The 16,725-nt window shown below is 55.6% G+C and overlaps 1 protein-coding gene across 1 annotated transcript; it reads left to right on the top strand.

The window, feature by feature from the left end:
- The first annotated feature begins 216 nt into the window (after positions 1-216).
- Positions 217-13,716, top strand: C17H6orf132 (chromosome 17 C6orf132 homolog). Its single transcript, XM_075722531.1, has 5 exons — positions 217-361; positions 5,090-5,205; positions 9,883-9,958; positions 10,304-13,220; positions 13,611-13,716. Exons 1-5 carry the CDS (start codon positions 217-219, stop codon positions 13,714-13,716), a joined length of 3,360 nt encoding a protein of 1,119 aa, XP_075578646.1.
- The last annotated feature ends 3,009 nt before the right edge of the window (positions 13,717-16,725 follow it).

Below are 16,725 nucleotides of genomic sequence, written 5' to 3'. Positions count from 1 at the left end.
GGAACCCCGGGGCCGGCGGGGCGCGGCCGGCGGCTCCCGCTGCGGCGGGCGGCACCTGGGCGGGAGGCGGGGAGGAGGAAGGAGGGGAGGAAGGAGGGGCCGAAGGTGGGCCCGGCCCGCCCCCGCCCCGCGCCGCTGTGGCCCCGGCCCCGGCCCCGCGCCCGCCCGCCGCGGCGGGGCTGCCCGGTGGGAGCGCGGCGGCGCAGGCTGGCCAGGATGAAGAAGCATCACTCGGTGCAGGGCACCTTCAGCCGCCTCTTCGGCAAGCGCCACGCCAGCCCCGCCGCCGCGTCCCTCTTCGCCACCAACCCGCCCTGGATCTTCGCGCAGGAGGTGACCTCGGACAGCGCGGGCGGCACCGGTCGGTATCTGCCCGGCTCCTCCCCGGGGCTCGGGGCTCGGGGGGTGCCCGGGGCGAGCCAGGCGCGGTGGCGGGCGGGGAGCGGGCCGGTGCCGCCGGGGAAGGGGCCGGGGAGCGGCGGCGGCTGCTGCCCCGCCTGCTCGGGCAGCTCCGGGCGGCAGCGCCGGCGCGAAGCCGGGGAGCGCTCGGGGGTCCCCGCCGGCCCTGCGAGACCCCCTGGCTGCCCCCGCGGGGTCCCGCGCTCGGCCCCCGCCCGGCCCCCGGCTGAGCTCCTGCTCGGTGCGCCCAGCAGCTCGGTGCGCCCAGCAGCTCGGTGCGCCCAGCAGCTCGGTGCGCCCAGCAGCTCGGTGCGCCCAGCAGCTCTTCCCCACGCCGCGTTCCATCCGCTCCGCGCCGGGCTGCAGGGCTCTGCCTGTAAACCTGTTTCTTGAAGGACTTGGGTGCGAGGGGGGGGAGCCGAGGGTTGCGTATTCCTCGGGATTTATTTGTATTTCTTTGTGGTTTTAATTGCAATACCGTGCCCCGCAGGCTGATGTAGGAGGGAGCCAAATTAATAGTAGTGGAGCCAGGTAGATAAAAGATAGCAGCTTGTGGATGAAGTTTGGTGGCTGGAAGATTCCAATAAACGCTTCCAAGCTTAAAAGTGGAAGCGCCGCTCGGTGAGCTGCGCGACGTGAAGCGGTGTCCATTAAAGCTATTGCGAGGTGGTTACACCCTGAAGGCCGAGCTGGTGAAACTGAGATAAAATGAAAACGTGACGGAGAGTTTTACGCGACTCTTAAAACACAAAAGGAAAATTGCTGATTTCTAACTGTCTTAAGTTTGAGGAGGATTCAAGCCGCCCTCTGATGTGGTTTGGATTTAAAAAAAAAAGTCGCTGTGTCTGCTTATTACAAGCCTGATTTCCGTGGCTGCAATTGCAGTGCAAAGGCGTTCCTTTCAGGTGTGGGGAACTGCTGCGTGGATCAGCTTGCAAAGTAAAAGCCAGGAGTCCTTGAAATCTGAGCGTAAATAAAGGCTGTTGAATCACTCCTTAGCATCCTTGGCATGCATATCACTATTTTAATTTGTGTAGGGTAGCGTAACACACAGAAGCTGAGTGACCATGTTTGGAGTAAGGTGTGCTGAGGTGTGGGCTCGTCGTGAGGAATGGCATGCTCACAGCTGAGCCGTCCAAGGGGCCGATTTTATCTTATCCTGACTTCCACAGTGCCATGGTCTTACCCTGTGAAGCCCCGTCCCTGGCCCCGTTTCTTGAATATTTGCTGCATAGCTTCACGCCATCGCTGCTGCCAAAAGGAGTCCACTGCTTCTGCTAATCCCCACCTTAGTTTTTCATACAAAGTAAACACAGGTTAAGCAATGTGGAATGGGTGTAGGTTTGGATGTCACTGACTCAGAGATTCCTGAATACGGTGACTGATGCCGCCTCCTCGCTGTGAGCTGTGGATACCCCAGCGTCAAACCTGCTACGCCCACTGCAGGTGACGCAACCCCGAAGTAGGAAGAAGTTCCATCACCTGTGTTGCAGGTTGCTTATTTTATTTCCCATGACTGAGAGGACACAAACATCTCCAGAACAGGTGGAATGTCAAAAAGTGGCCAAAGCGTAGTTGGGACCAGCTGCCTCTGACAGCCTCCAACAGCGCGTTTCCTGGTCCCTCCTTCCAGGAAACGAAGCCGGCAGAGCACAGGTCTTACTGGTGACAGGCTCTTAGCAGGCAAGTCCTGTTTATCTAGCAAAGAAAACACAACTACAAGCACTTCATTTTACTTTAATTAAATGCATTCAGGTTAGCAATGCTTAGTAATCTAGGATCAAAGACCTTGTGATCTTTAATCGAGTTTCTCACTGAGTTTGCCTAGTCTCTTGTTTAATATAAAACTGTTGTCGTTTCAAGTCTCTGAACTACTCTATCGCTGTTCCACAAAGCTGTCTGAATCCAAACTCTGATGTTGCGTTGGCCTTATTCTTGCTGCTTACTCACTGAGTGTGGGGTCACCCAAGGGGTCAGGCAAAAATAATAATAATTTGCCGGCATCTCTGCCGTCCTTGGGACTCCAGCAGCTCCTCCTTTGCGCCTGGGCCCCTCACAGGCAGGGAAGTGTTAAACTGTTGGTAAGGCCACACTAACTGAAGTGCAGGCTGATTAGTATTTTGAAAGCTGAAGAAAATGTCCTTTTTGTAAAGAATCCCTTGTAGTGGCAGAAGTTTGGGATAAGGGAAAGGAAGCCGTGACTGACCGTAAGGACAGTGGTAGGATGATGGATACTCCTGGGTGTATCCCAGGGTAACTTGTGGTGTAGTGGGTGGGAGAAAGGAAAAGCTTACATGCTTGCTGGACTCAGTGGCATGTCTCAAGGTTATGTGGAATTCATCTGCCTCCAAACCCGTAACTTCAGCAGAGGCTGTGGTGGCTCATGCCCAGCCCCTGGCGTGGTCAGGTTCTTCATTCCAGGTGTTCCTGGCAAGTGCTTTTCTTCTGTGGGAATACACACACCAGCATTTGCCCTCCTCTTTTTTTTTTTTTCCCCACTAAACTCAGTGTAAAGCTCTGTTTCCTTGGGAGCTTCTTGCCTGCTCTCTGCCCGTCCAAGGAGGGCAGAGGCTTAGTGACAGCCACCACTACGTGCCGCGGCCGTCTCTGCTGGGTTGGGCACCCTGGGCGCTGGTTCCACCTGCGCGAGCTGGGTCCAGAAGTGTACGGAGGGCACAGGCTGTGCCTCGGGCCAGCCAGGGGCTGTGCCGGAGCAGGGATGCTCGAGAGGGAGCGGAGACGCTGGCTGGGGCCGTGGCAGCGGCCGGTTGCTTGCACAGTCTCAGTCGGGGAGCCGGGGTGCAGCGGGCTCCTCGGGCAGGCAGTCCTGCTCCAGCGAGCGCTGCCCGCAGGTTTCGGAGGCTTGGAAATGCAGCCCAGCCCCTTTGCCTGTGCGCGGAGCTTACACAACCTTCACCTTTCTGCTCCTTGGCTCTTAACTGCTGTACAACGCTTGACAGAAACTCTTTCTGTGCTTCACACTTTAGCATGGGGTCAGGTTTGAGGACCGCTTCCAAACTTTTTTTTGGGGGGGGGGGGGGGGGGGGGAGGAGAGAGAAGCTATTTACTTGTTGGTGTTTGTGTTTTGGCGTGGAGGGGGAGGTTGTTTGTGTCTTTCTTACTGAAACCACTGTCAAAATCTGTTAGGTGGAAACAGTCCTGCAGAGTTTTCTCTCTGATCACAGCCATTTTGCTCGCTTTTCCCCCTCCTTCCTCAAACCCTTGTATTTTCTTTAATGTTGGTCTCCTTGGCTACGAATTATTTGTGTATCTCCTTCCAGCCAAGGTGGGGTTTACGTGCTTCAGTGCTTCTGCTTGTTAATTCATGCTGTTAATCAGACACAAAGAATGTAATTAAACTAATTTTATGAGCTTTATTCACTGTCAGAAATAAACCAGCCCAAAAGGTGTGGTTCAAGGTAAGAGCGCAGGGCTGGGAACCAGGAGTACCTGATGGCTTCTGCTGCTCGTAACACCAGGAGGGCTCTGTGACGGCCTTTCTGCCGTGGCATCTCCATTCATAGTGGTATTTCGTGGGAAGACATTCAGAGCATTTCTCCATAAGGCAGGCTGAAGTGTGAAAGTGTTGTGGCAAGCCCGATTTGTCCCCCAGTGCCAGTTGCATCAGGGGCAGAAGCAAACGGCTCCAGCAGCACGCAGAGGGATGCTGCGGGCGCTGCTGGTGGCCATCCACAGCAGGGAGAGCAGCTGTGGCACCTCCCTCCCGCTGCCCTCAGCCGCTGGCAGCAAAACATGGAGGGGGAAAAAACCTCCTTGGGAAGCCCCCGCGTGTCCTCTTTCCATTGCCGTGTCCGAGCGGTGCGGCGAGGCGTTCCCCTCCGCTCGCCCTGGTCCTGCTGGGCACCAGCCAGCGGGAGTCCCCAGGGAAGGCGCTGCCGGCAGCGGGCAGCCAGGGACGGCTCCGCTGTCCCTCTCCGCTGCATAAGTGACAGGGACCTCTTGTCGTGACAGGGCTGAGCAAAGAACCTGTAATTAACTCTGCGCTTTGATGCAACTGCTCTGCCCGCAGAGCGGTCGGCTGGCGAGGGAGGGCAGGAGCTCTCTCCCCGGTTGGTGTGGTTGGTGGTCAGACTCTGCTGCTGCCTCCCCGCTCCCCCAGCACTGATGGGTCGGCCAGGGTCAGATCCTGTCCGTGCTTATGAGCTGCTTTGTGTCACCTCTGCGGGCACCTGCCCTGGACCCACCTCCTGCTCTCCTGGGGTTGGAGCCTCACGGCACTGTAAAGAGCTGACCCAGGTGCTCCCGAAGCATTTTCCTTCCCTAAATGTGGGTGGGGAGTGAATTGAGTGCTTGTGCTAACTTTTGACCCTCCTGAGGTAAATTGCAGTGAGCTACTATTAGAAATAAGCCTTTCGGAATAGACTTGACATCTGTGCTCTTTAACCTCCAGCATCTGGAGCGCTGGGAAGGGTCTCTGCACCTTGCAGGTGTGTGCCAGGGCTGCCAGCGCCTGCCCGGGGGTCCCGCTCACCTGGGACCTTTCTCCTCCCATCTCAGCTGAGCTCCAAAAGGCCCAGATACTCCTCTGAATCTGACGGGTTTTGCTCATTCCTGGGAGCCGATACAGCAAATTCTTCACAGCGCTTTTTAAAATTAAGTGGTGTCCAGTGTTGTTTTTCCTGTTGCCTCGAATGCAGTGCTGCTGCTGACAGTCTTCTCTTCCCCTCAGGTGATGTGATTGAAGTGTACTATGGTGACAATCGCTTTGGGACGGTGACCGACTCTGGCACAGCAACGCTTAAACCTCGTCCGAGAGTCCGGCCGCTGCTGACTTTCTTACCCCTTGTGAGTATCCGGCTCGCCGCTGGGATTCGTTACGGCAGCGTGTGTAACTGGTGCCCAGAACCAGCTGGGCTGGCTGCTCTCTCATCCTCTGCCTGAGGGAAGAAAACAAATGAAAAGCAAACCCACTCTGTAATAAAGCTGGGTACGAGGGATTAGCAGGTGATCTGAGTTCAAGGCTTCTGTTGGACATAGGCAGGATACTCAGGCGAGAGATGTAAGCATCATCAGACTTGTATTTTCAATTAAAAAAAAAAAAATTGCTGAGCATGTAGATAATAGATCTGGCTTGCACTGCATTTTATCTAACCACTACTGGCAGTATCTCTCTGGATCAGGCATGTTGCTGGAGAGAGAGCAGTAGCAAAGCTGTGCCCTGTTTACAGCAGAGGAACGAGGAGGCGATGCAGCAGGCGTCTGTGCAGAGGCTGATTTTTCCAGTCTCTGTATGAGGGAAACCGCTCCCTGCAGAGCTACCACTGCAGGGGCTGAAGCAGCAAATGCCAGCACCGCTGGAGCCAGAGGTGGCTTTAACCCAGCTGGGACCCCCTGCTGCCTCCAGAAGCTGCGCATGGTCATTGCTGGCCTCCGTGCTCCGATGCTGTGTGTGCTGAGCAAGCTTTCCTCCCCCACGTAATGCGCCTTTCCGAAGGTCTTGCCTCCTGAAGAGTGCAGCGTGACTGCTCAGAGATGGTTTGGAGATGGCAATAGCTAAAGAGATGGTTTGGAGATGGCAATAGCTAAATCTGAAGTGATACACGCAGGTCACTGAAGGCCGCTCAAGACAGTGAAACACTTAAAAGCCCTTGGTCTTGACGAGGAAATCCTCTCTGAGAGCAAGGGATGTTTTCCTCGTACATCCTTGTCCTTTAGAGCAGCCACCACCTCCAGCAGAGAATGGGCTGGTCTGCTGTCACCTGGGTGCAATTAGGAGTTCCTGGGGTTGTGCAGGTGTCATTTGGAGGACAACTGGTGGCGGAGGGTGTTTATATATCTATTTGAGAGCGCAATTAGGAAGTTATGGGGTTACACAGGTTCCACAAAGGGGTTGTGCCGTCTGCGATGCCTTCCAAAAGATCACAACAGGTGAAAAACCCCGCCTGGGCTCCGAGTCGAGGAACTGTGGGACTGGTGCCTGAGAAACTCCTCTCCTGTAGCACAGGCTTGGGCGGGTGACCATAGCTGGCACCCCATATCACCAGGTTTTTAGAGCGCGGCTGGCCTTTTGCATCTTTTTAGAGCTTTCAAATGCTTTACTAGTGGAAGTGTATGTGGTAGAAGAATAAACAGCACAAATGTCCCTGGGATAAGTATTAAGGGCTGTCACCCAGCCGTGGTGCTTTCCTGCTGCCTGCAGAGGCACAGCTGGCCCTGGCGCTTTTTTCCCCTCAGTTGCCCCTGTGAGGGTCTCCTCACGGTGCTTCTCTCCCAAGAGCAACAGGTTTAACTGAAGAAATTACTAGGAATAAGCAATGCTTTTTAAGGACCGGTCTGTGTCGGATATTTGCATTATTTTGATTGGGTTTGATTATGAGTTGATTTGGCACAGACACTTCTGCTGCCGCATACATATTTGCACTGGGCTGTTCTGCAGCTCCCGCCTTAACCCTTTCCTTCCACCCACCTGCTCTGCTCCCGGGGGAGAGGCTGAGAAGCAGCTGCCTGCGTAGCTGTGAGTCAGGAGGACGCACACACCCTGCCCGGCAGCCGGGCCCGCCGGGCTTCGTGTGCCCGTGCTCCTGGCAGCTCTCCCGGCACGGAGCAGCTTCCTTCCCCCCGCGCCGCCTGGCCCTTGGCCGTGCTGCGCAGCGAGCCCAGTTGCAGCAGGGATAGCAGGAGAGGGGGCTGCACTGCCTGCCTCTCGGGTACCGCCACGTCCCCCTGCCCACCCGGCTTCCCAGGCCCTGCAGGTGTGGGCAGAGCTTTGGCATCCCAGGGGAATAAATTCCTTTAGTTAACCACCAAACTTCCCTAGCTCTGCTTCAAAACAAGGGGTTTGGGGGTAGCTCTTCATATTTGGAGAAATCCTTGGCCTCTCTGAGCTCCCAGGATGCTAAGCAGCTGTATTTTGGTGCGTTTTTTGTAACGGGCAGCCTCAAACCTGGTTCATTTAATGGGTGGGAAACGTGGGCTCCTGAGAGACCGGGGGAGCTGGGGACCATGAGGACAGGCTCCCCTTCCCTGGGGACAGGGGTCTCTAACTCTGTTCCAGCGCTGAAAAGCGATTCCTGGTGGTTACAGTGAAAGCTCCCCTCAGCGGGATCCTGGGCACACATAAATCTGCTGCAGGTACCACAAACTGGAAATGCAGGTTCCTGGCGCACCACCCCCAGCGCAGCAGCCCGCTCTGAATCAGCTGGAGGTTGCTGGGCTGGGCACTCCCCTGGCAAACACAGGAGAGGGAAACAATCTTTCTAGTCATCTCTGGAGACTGGCAGCATACTGGAGATGCTTTCCATTTTAGAAGCCAGCTGGTGACGTGAGGATGGGTGGTTTTTTGAGAAAGATGCTGAGCGTTAGCAACTGCGACAGAAATTTTTGGTGTGAAACGGGCTTGCCCAGTTTTTAGGACCTGTTGAAATGACATGTCCGAAATTACTGCTCGTTTATGAAATGTGGACTCTGTTTCCTCCAGCTTTGCATAGATCTCTTCCGACTGCCATTCCCTTTCTATTCCTGTCCAAACATGTGATGCCTATGTTGCTTTTAATTCAGTGCCCAGACATCTTTGTTTCCCTGTAAATGAGCAGGTATCCTCAGTGTGCTCTGGAGACTGGCAGCAGTGAATTTCCATGGCAAATGGGAACTGCTGGGTTGTTTTCTTTGTGGTTTTTGGTATCTCATTGCTCTGGACAATGTCATTATTGGCTCTTGAAGTGCCTCTATCAGCCTTTGTCTCCCCTCTGGCTTTCAGCTGAGGTTAAGGGTCTTTCCTCTGCATGGTACCGTATCTTTGGGACCAGTAAAGAGGTCTCCCATGAGGCTGTAAGGCTCACCTAGTCTGATGTTTTGCCACAAACAGATCTGTCCTAATGCCTTAGCAGACCTTGGCTTCTCCCTCAGCACCAAGTTGTCTGATCAGTTGTGCAATCCCAGGAAGGTGAATTCCCGCTCCCTCTCTCCTGGCTCACCAATAACTGGCTCATTCCCTTGTGGTTATAGAGGATCTTTGGTCATCTGCAGGGTGATGGACTTTGCAAGCAAAGCGTGTGTGCTTTCTTATTATTTTGTCAAAAGCTGGGGGATTCCAAAGCTCTTTGGAAGGAGCCCGGGCTGTCGCTGTTAGTCAGCCCTGCCCCAGCAGCTCCTGAACCCCCCACACCCAGGGCAGCGCGCAGTGCTAATGTGCCATCTGCGCCCTGGATGGGGCTGGCTGCGTAAACCCAGCTTGACCTTTGATCAAGGAGACTTTGGAATGCTACAGCAATCTCTTGTAAAAATAGTGATAATGCCAGTGAAAGGCAAAGGGCAGGGGCTTAATCGTTATCTAGGCTTTTGTACACAGAAAACCACTGCGCTGAGCAGAGGTGCTGAGCGATGGCAGGATAAGGAGCGATGGCAGGATAACAGTGATGGCAGGGTAACCTTTCCTTTGCACAAGGGGCTGTTAACAGCTAATGCAGCAGCTGCCTGGGGTGGGTAGGATTGCGCCAGGGTGGACCCGGGAGCCTGGGAACGGGGCAGTATGTCCCCGACCACTGCCCATGGGTCTGTGAGCTCCTGCTGCTCATGGAGCGTCATTTCCTTGCTATGGGTCTCTCCCAAGGCTGGGATGCGAAAGCCCAATTCGCTGCTTCAGTCGCGTATGTCTGTGCTGGCAGCCTGATTCAGCACCAGTCTGTGTTTCGGCCGTGGGTGCACCAGTGTACCTTTCAGGAGCAACTGCAGTCCCTCTGCAGAGCGATCTTAGCAGTGAGTCACTGGAGGAAAGGAGAGCCTTTCTGCTTCTGGCGGGTGTATGAGGCAGGAGCCCTGGTCAGCACTCCAGCTGAGTCAGTGTGCCGTGAATATCTCACGGTGGGTGGCTGTAATTATCCAAAGTGCCCTAGCTGTAAGCATCCTCGCGAATGTGTAGGCTGATAAATTGCATGGTCCCATACCAGCTAAATGCACTGCTGAGTTTTCAGCATGAATATGAAGGGAGTAATTGAGAGTGAAACACAAACCACGCAGGTAGCAGTTTTCCCCAGACTGTTCAGATATGCTGGTGCCAGTTTCCCAAAAAGCTGAAGGTCCGTCTGTGACTTCAGCGCGGTGCGTACGTGACTGCAGCACGGGCTGGCAGTGCTTGCTGGAGAGCAATACCCACAAAACCAGTAGGAGCTATTAAATTTGCTTGGTACGTGAATCGTGAGAAACCAGGGCTGCCGATCTTGGGCTGGGGAGCCCCGAGCTTGGATGTGAAATAGCCGTGCTCCCCTCCAGCCCCTCTGCACCTGCCTAGCACAGGGCGATTGTGTCCATGGCTTGTGCAGCCTCGATCACTTCACTCGTCCCCTTAAACCCTGTCAACAGCAGCTACCGCAGGGACCTCCATGTCTCGGAAATGGCCCTGGATCCCATCGGGCCCGTGTTTGCATAGACAAATTACCAGCTCTACAGGCTAGGGCCTACTTGTCAGCGCTTTGCTCCGATACCCTGGGCGCAAAACTAACAGCTCTGTGTTCCTAACTCTTGCAGAATGCCCAAGAATCCCATGGGGTGGCTGTGCCAACACCGTCGGTGCCAGACGACTTTGAGGAGAAAGCAGCTCTTGGTAAGGGATCTTCTGTGCTGAGTCCTTGACTGGTGCTGAGCGCTCAGCAGTACCGTGCCCTCGGGGAACGAAGCGTGTGTGTATCAAGCTCTGGAGCAGACAGCCTGATCACGAGATTTTTCATGCTAAAATAGAGTCTACTGTTAATTATTTTTTGAAGTCATTGAAAATGAATTCATTTCTAAGAGGTGACACATAGTGGCTGTTACCGTTTAGCAAGCTTTAGACAGCTGCTGAGGAAAATAAACTGGCTTCCTAGGAGGCCGGGCGGCCGGGGCGATGCTAGCCGTTGTGGTGCTGACTGAGAAGGTGCTCACACCGCTGTGCTCTCGCTCTTCCTTGCAGGCTCGGGCTCCCAGCTCAATGGGAACTACCGAATGTACAGCTCAGTGGGGGACCTGCGCCCACAGGCTCTCGAGGGGGATGACCTGGATGAAGACATCCCTCCACCGCCGTCGGTACCCCCACCGCCCCCTCCAGTGGCACTGGCACCTGCACCATCGCCTCCAGCCTCGCCGGTCCCTCCACCACCTGAAATGCTGCCGCCACCACCGCCACCACCTGAGATGGTGCCGCCACCTCCTGCCATGGCACCTCCGCCACCTCCAGCTTCTGCCCTGCTGTCCCCTGGCACGCCGGCGCCTCCAGACTTCATCCCACCAGCCCCGCCGGGTGCCTCGCCGCTCAGCCGGGCCCCGGCACCTTTCACCACCGGCATCTCCAAGTGGAAGTCCGAGACGGTGCTGAACACGAGGCAGGCGGATGCCGAGGGGCCGCTCTGCCCTGCCGAGGCTGGGGTGCCGGCTGCCCCTGGCCCGAAGGAGAGCCTGCAGCCCAAGCACTGCCCCGAGCCCCACCTCACCTTCCCCAGGTCCTTCAAGGTGCCCCCGCCGGCTCCAGCCCGGTCCTCCTCCATCCCCATGCAGGAGAGCCAGCCTGTCCGGCCGGAGCCCTTCCCCAAGCAGCCTCACGCCCGGCCTCCCCTCCCGCCCTGCTTCACCATAAGACCCATGGCCAAGGCTCACACAGGAGGAGAAGCCGAGCAAAGAAATTCCCCGCTGAGACAAGCTGTCGCGAAGCCGGCTGTGCCGACCCCCCCACCGCTGAGCCCCAAGCCGGGTCCAGGGCTCGGCCAAGGGACGAATCCTGCCGGTTGCCGGTCCCCGCTGCCAGGCTCCGAGATGGAGAAGGTTCCCCAGCCGAAAACAGCCGAGAGAGACTCTCCTCCAAAATCCGAATCTCTTTCTGCAAACGACCTGGACCTCCCCCCTCCGGACTACCCGACCTGCGAGGAGGACTGGAGGGACGCCAGCAACCTGAGCAGGCTGCGGCACGAGCTCTCGGCCCTCCTGCGCTCCCCGCGGAGGGAGGAGAGGCCGCCAGAGAAGCTGGCTGCTCCCCGGCCTGCGGATGGCAGTGCCGACTGTGCCGGCAGCCGCGCGCCCGGTCTCAACGGGCCCCAACTCGCCGGACCTGCCGGGAAGGATGCGTGGCTACCCGTGGGAGGGGAGAGTGAGAAGAAAGAGGTGCCCAGCAGCCCCCCCAGTGCCAAGGGGGGCTCTCCCAGCACGGCGCTCCCCGCTCCGGCGAGCAGCCCTGCCACGCAGACCCGCAGCGTGATGAAGATCAGGAACGAGCTGGAGGCTGTGCTGTCCCTGAAGAAAGAAGGGAAACCTGCCCTGGGGCTCAGCAGCCAGAAGCAGGGCACCGAGGATGGCAGCAGCACCCCACATATGAGGAAGAGCCCCCCTGACCCGAGGGAGAGCCCCCCTGACCCGAGGAAGAGCCCCACTGACCCGGGTGACTTGGTGCTGCCAAAACCGGTCCCAAGCCCGCTCCCAGCACCAGCGGCTGCAGTGGAGAAGGATGAGACGGGGCACGAGGACCATCCCGCTCCCGCCGCTAGCAAGGCCACAGAGAACTTGACCCCTGCTCCCGGGTCTCTCAACGGCAGCGTGAGCCCCCCAGAGCCACCTCGGGGACCGGCGGAGGAGCCCCCTGCTTCCACCTCCCCCTCGCCCCCCATTTCTCCCCCGCAGAGCCCAGCAACACAGCCCAACGCGGCCATCTTCCAGTACAAAGTGCACCGGGCTGGGGCCAGCTCGGCCCAACCGCCCTGCGCCTCGAGCTCGGCTGAACCGCCCTGCCCCACGAGCTTGGCCAGGAGCCCGCCGGGCGCCTCGGGAGCGGGGCAAGAGGAGGTGCTGATCCACCCCGTGACGGGCGAGCGGGTGGAGCGGGGCTCCCCCATGGCGCTGCTGCTGGCAGCCCGGCAGCGCGCCCAGCGAGGCCGGCAGGGTGGTGAGGTGGGAGCTGTGCCGCGGGCCAAGCCGCTCCTCAAACTCGGCAGCGCCTCGTCGGACACCACCTCCACCAGCTTCTACCGCCACGAGTCCAAGCCCTGCTCCTTCACTGTGGTGCCCCGGCCACCCGGGGCGGGTATGGCAGGGTCAGGACGGAGCAAAGCTCTGTCCTTCTCCAGCTCCTCGGAGCAGGGCCGGGATGCACGGGCGGTGGGCGAGGCGCAGCCCCCGAGCCTCCCCGGGCACCAGCGGGCCACCGCCTCCAGCCTGCTGCGGGGTCTCCTCGAGTCCAGGGAGCCGAAGCAGCCCAGCCCGCCCTGCCATGGCATGCCCAGGGAGGAGGAGAACGGGGAGATGGCGCTGGACTACGGGATTATCCCCCCGCCCCCCGAGTTCAGCAACGAGGTGGACGAGGCCGAGGGGCCCCTCCCCAGTCGGGAGGAGAACCGCAAGTGCCCCAGCTTCCCCGACTGCAGCCAGGGCTCGGAGGCACCGCGATACTTCAGGTGGCCCGGCTACGGCCGCAGCTACGGGGGCGGCCGTGAGCTGCCAGCCCCGCTGCCCTCGGAGAAGAGCAGGAGGAATGGCGACTTCACGCCCCAGTACCGAGACTACAGCAGCTCCGCCGGTTACTTCGGCGGCTGCCCGAACCCCCGCCCGCTGATCAAGAAGCGCCTGTACGTCTCTGAGCCCGACAGCTCCTACCCCCGGGCAGCCGCAGCCCCCCGGGCCACGGGCACCCTTGCCTCGTACGGCTCCGGGGGGTACAGCTCCGCAGCCGGGGAGGGGGTCCGCCGCCTCAGCTCTGCCCACAGGAACGGCCCCACGAGCGTGCAGGGCAGGCGGACGTCCATCGATGCTGCTGGGAAAGCCGCGCCGTACGGCAGCGCCGGGGCCGACGCCAAGTACAAGGGGCAGAATGGGGATTTCTCGCCCACCAGCGTGGTGGCAGCCAGCAGGTATGTGCCCCCCGAGCTGACCCCTTCCCTGGCTTCTGTGTCCCGTTGATTTGAAGGAGAGGAGGGCTGGACCCTGGGCTTGCCCCAGAGCAGTGCAGAGAAGTTGTTGCCCCGTGGCTCGTGCGGTGCTGCCGGACGCCTGGCTGTGCTTGCTCCCGGTTGGGGTCTCCTCCCGTCGCCTTGGTCTGGGGGCTGTGGCTGTGGCACGGCTCCTCTCCGGTCCCAGCCATAACGCTGGTGCCCATCGCCCTCTCCCCACCTTGCTGAATGGAGATGTGAGGCGACGCAATGTGCCCTGTTCCACTAGGAAAAAAAAAGAAATTGCAATATTGAATAAAACCAAAGGGTTTCCTTGGCTTTCAGTGACTTTCCGCTCTGTTTTCCCTCCAGACCTGCCCACGGCAGCTCGCAGTTTGGCAGACCCAGCAACACCTTCACGGTCAGGCCCGGGGCACGGCAGCCCATCTCCTACGCCTACCAGAGCGGGCACCGATAGGCTTGTCCGCAGGGCTGCTCCGCCGCCTTCGGCTGGGAAGGGGTGAGAAGGTGCCTGGGTTGGTGGTCTCCTCCTCCGCGGGCACCAGGGACGGTCCCAACCCGGCTAGCAAATGCACTGCTTGAAACTGCTGATGGCGAAGGCGGGGAGTGCACCTGGGACTTGAACTCTTCTCAAAAGACTGTCACGGAGAGTAGTTACTGCGAGAGGACAGGCTGCTGTCTTGTTACGTGAGCTAACATGGTTTTCCTTCTCCTGGTCCCACCCCCCATATTATTTTCAGAATTGCAGCCTGATAGGTCTTCTAAGAAAGCCAAAAAGCATCCTTAGTTCTCTTTAAAGAGCATCACCACTGGACAGATTGTTTGCGGTTTGTTTTTTTTAAATTGGTTTAAATCCAGCATGCTTGGGAGTAGGGAGAAACCAACTGGGAGATGTGCATAATGGGAGCAAGGCAGTGTATAGCTAAATGTAGGGGAATAAAAATGTGAGGCCAGTGGGAGAGAAATAGAGCTTAGGATGTCTCGTTCCTAAGCAATTCTGTCCCCACCTCCTTCAACAGCCTTGAGCAAATCGATTATGCCTTAAAAACAGCTCCTGGCTTTCGGTGCCCGTCCCGCCGAGCCGGGGGCAGCTCTGCCGCGAAGGTCCGAGCCCCCTTCTCCAGGGAGCAACTGCGGGGGCGGGCAGCAGCTTTGGGAGCAGGGGCCCTCGCTTTCCTGTGCCTTTTGGTCACCGTAAATGTTTCGGTTGGTAATTATTCCTCATGGAAGGAGGCTGTGAGGCCTGGGTGGATGGCCGTAAAGCACTTTGGAGACTTCAGACATTGGGCAACCCTTCTTTTCCTTTATCAGCTGGTGGGTGTCAGCGACTCACCGAGGTGCTGTGCTGGTGGTGCTTTCCTCGAGGGTATTCTGTACTACAGAGCGAGCAATACAGTCTCACAATAGCTGACCAAAGTTTGGAATAGCCAACTTCCTGAAATTAGGAATACATGATCTTCCTCATAGGTAAACTTGCTGAAAATCACTGTAAGATAGGTGTAAAAACTTGTAGAGAATGTTTTCTAATCACTGTCAAACTAAAAGCACTTTGAGACATTAGTCTACTTCTATGGAAAGCACTTTCAATTTTCAGTACTATACAATATCATTAGTTCCACTCCAGCTTATCCTGCGTCGCACACACACGTGTATGTGTGCACGTAAGCAGATTTTGCTCTACAATTCAACTGAAAATTCAGTGATAAATTTTCCTTCACAGTGGAATTTTCAAAAGTTATCTTGATACTAATGTCATGTCGTTGATGTTCTATGTTTTATGTTATTTCCAACTTTACCTAATAATTTAACAGCTGCTTCAAATATTGCAGCAGCTTCAAAGTATTCTGAACTTTACTTTGCTGTGAATAAAATGAAAACGCAAATACCATAACCGGTCTAATAGCTAATTCAAATGGCATTTTTATGCCAGTAAGTCACAGGGACCTGGAAGATTTCCAGACATGCTCACCCCAGCCAGTATTGAAATAACACGTTCTAAATATCTGGGTGTTGGTTTTTAAAAAAATGTTTATGGAGAAAAGTGACTATGGAGTAACTATCTGTGTATTGAAGTATGCCAGTGTCATGTAGAATAGTCGTGTGTGTCCCCCCTCTTAAACCATGGAAGTTTCTCCATGTGAGGAGCATCTTGGGGATTCTTACTCATCTATGGAAGTAAAGCCATGATCCTGCTGGAGTGGCTTCAGGGTCATGTTTTAGTATTGGATGAAGTTTCACCAGTTCAACTTGAAACAAAACAAAGAAACCTCTCTGATAATATTGCAACCTAATTGTTTTTTCTTCCCGATACTGTTTTTTTCAAAATAATAAGTTATAACTGCAAATTAATTTGCAAAAGCAGTTTTAAATTTAAAGGCTTGTTGGGAGACTTCAGCCTTCAACATTGACTTTGCCCAGAAATGGTGTGTGTGCAGTTTTCCCCCTCAAGAATTCTCCTAAATTTGAGCGTATCCCCAGCACAAGTTTGGTGGGTTTTTGGTTTGGGGTTTTTTTTAGAGCAAAATGTGAAACTCCAATGGTGGCACTTGCTTTGAATTTCACATTTACTAGTTCACCCAGACACACAATTCATATGTAGTTGTAATATGGTGTTATGTAGTGTGGAGTGTCTTGTTCCTGGCAGATGTGTATTTGTTTATATTAAATATTAGAAGCATGATAACATAAGCCAGTTCTATGAAATAGCCATTATTCATTCAAAGAACACCCGTTCTGGGAATGCATAGTGGACTAAGCTGTAACTAAATCAGGTAGGACTCTGCTCACAGTTGTAAAACTGGTTAGCAGGAATGTTTTAAGCAGTGGAACTATTCTATTCTTTAAACACTTTGGGCTATCCCCGCTTCTTTTGAATGCATTAAGCAAAATTCTAGTATTTCAGTAACAACTAGACATTTACGCTGGGGCCATTGGGAACTGTGTTACAAAGGACCCACTGTCAGAGCTGTTGGCAGCCAAAGCGCTTGCGGAGCAAGTTAAACCCGGAACGAAGAGCAAGGACCTCTCGGCTGCAGGGATGGGGGAGAGCTCCCTCTTCCTTGGCCAGGTAACATTGCCAGGACAGCACATAGGTAAACTCTCCCGATTCCTGTTTCTGCTCCTTCCCCCCAGCTGTCTCACTATATAAATTTAGCAATAGAAGAGGAACTGAGGGGTAGTAATGGAGCAAAGCAACCTTATAGCCCAGTCTTGGTGCTGAAAGTGATCTCGAAGCCTGACAATGGAATTATTCTCACTTCAACCCTCTGATGCAGTTTGGTCATTCAAGTCTTGATACAACTTAAGTTATCCCCTGCAGCTGCCTCTTCCTCAAAAGTGCCTGCTAACGTAGTATAACTGATAGCTTTACTTGTAAAGTGTTGAACAAAGTCTCTTATTTATGAGTGCCATTGAATACCAACCTTCTTGCATTAAATATGTCTGGACGTATTGTTTTATTACGTGT

This window comes from Pelecanus crispus, chromosome 17 (genome assembly GCF_030463565.1).
Source record: "Pelecanus crispus isolate bPelCri1 chromosome 17, bPelCri1.pri, whole genome shotgun sequence".
NCBI classification, from domain to species: Eukaryota; Metazoa; Chordata; class Aves; order Pelecaniformes; family Pelecanidae; genus Pelecanus; species Pelecanus crispus.
The sequence above is the reverse complement of the archived record's forward strand: the minus strand, read 5'-3'. Positions and strand labels throughout refer to the sequence as shown.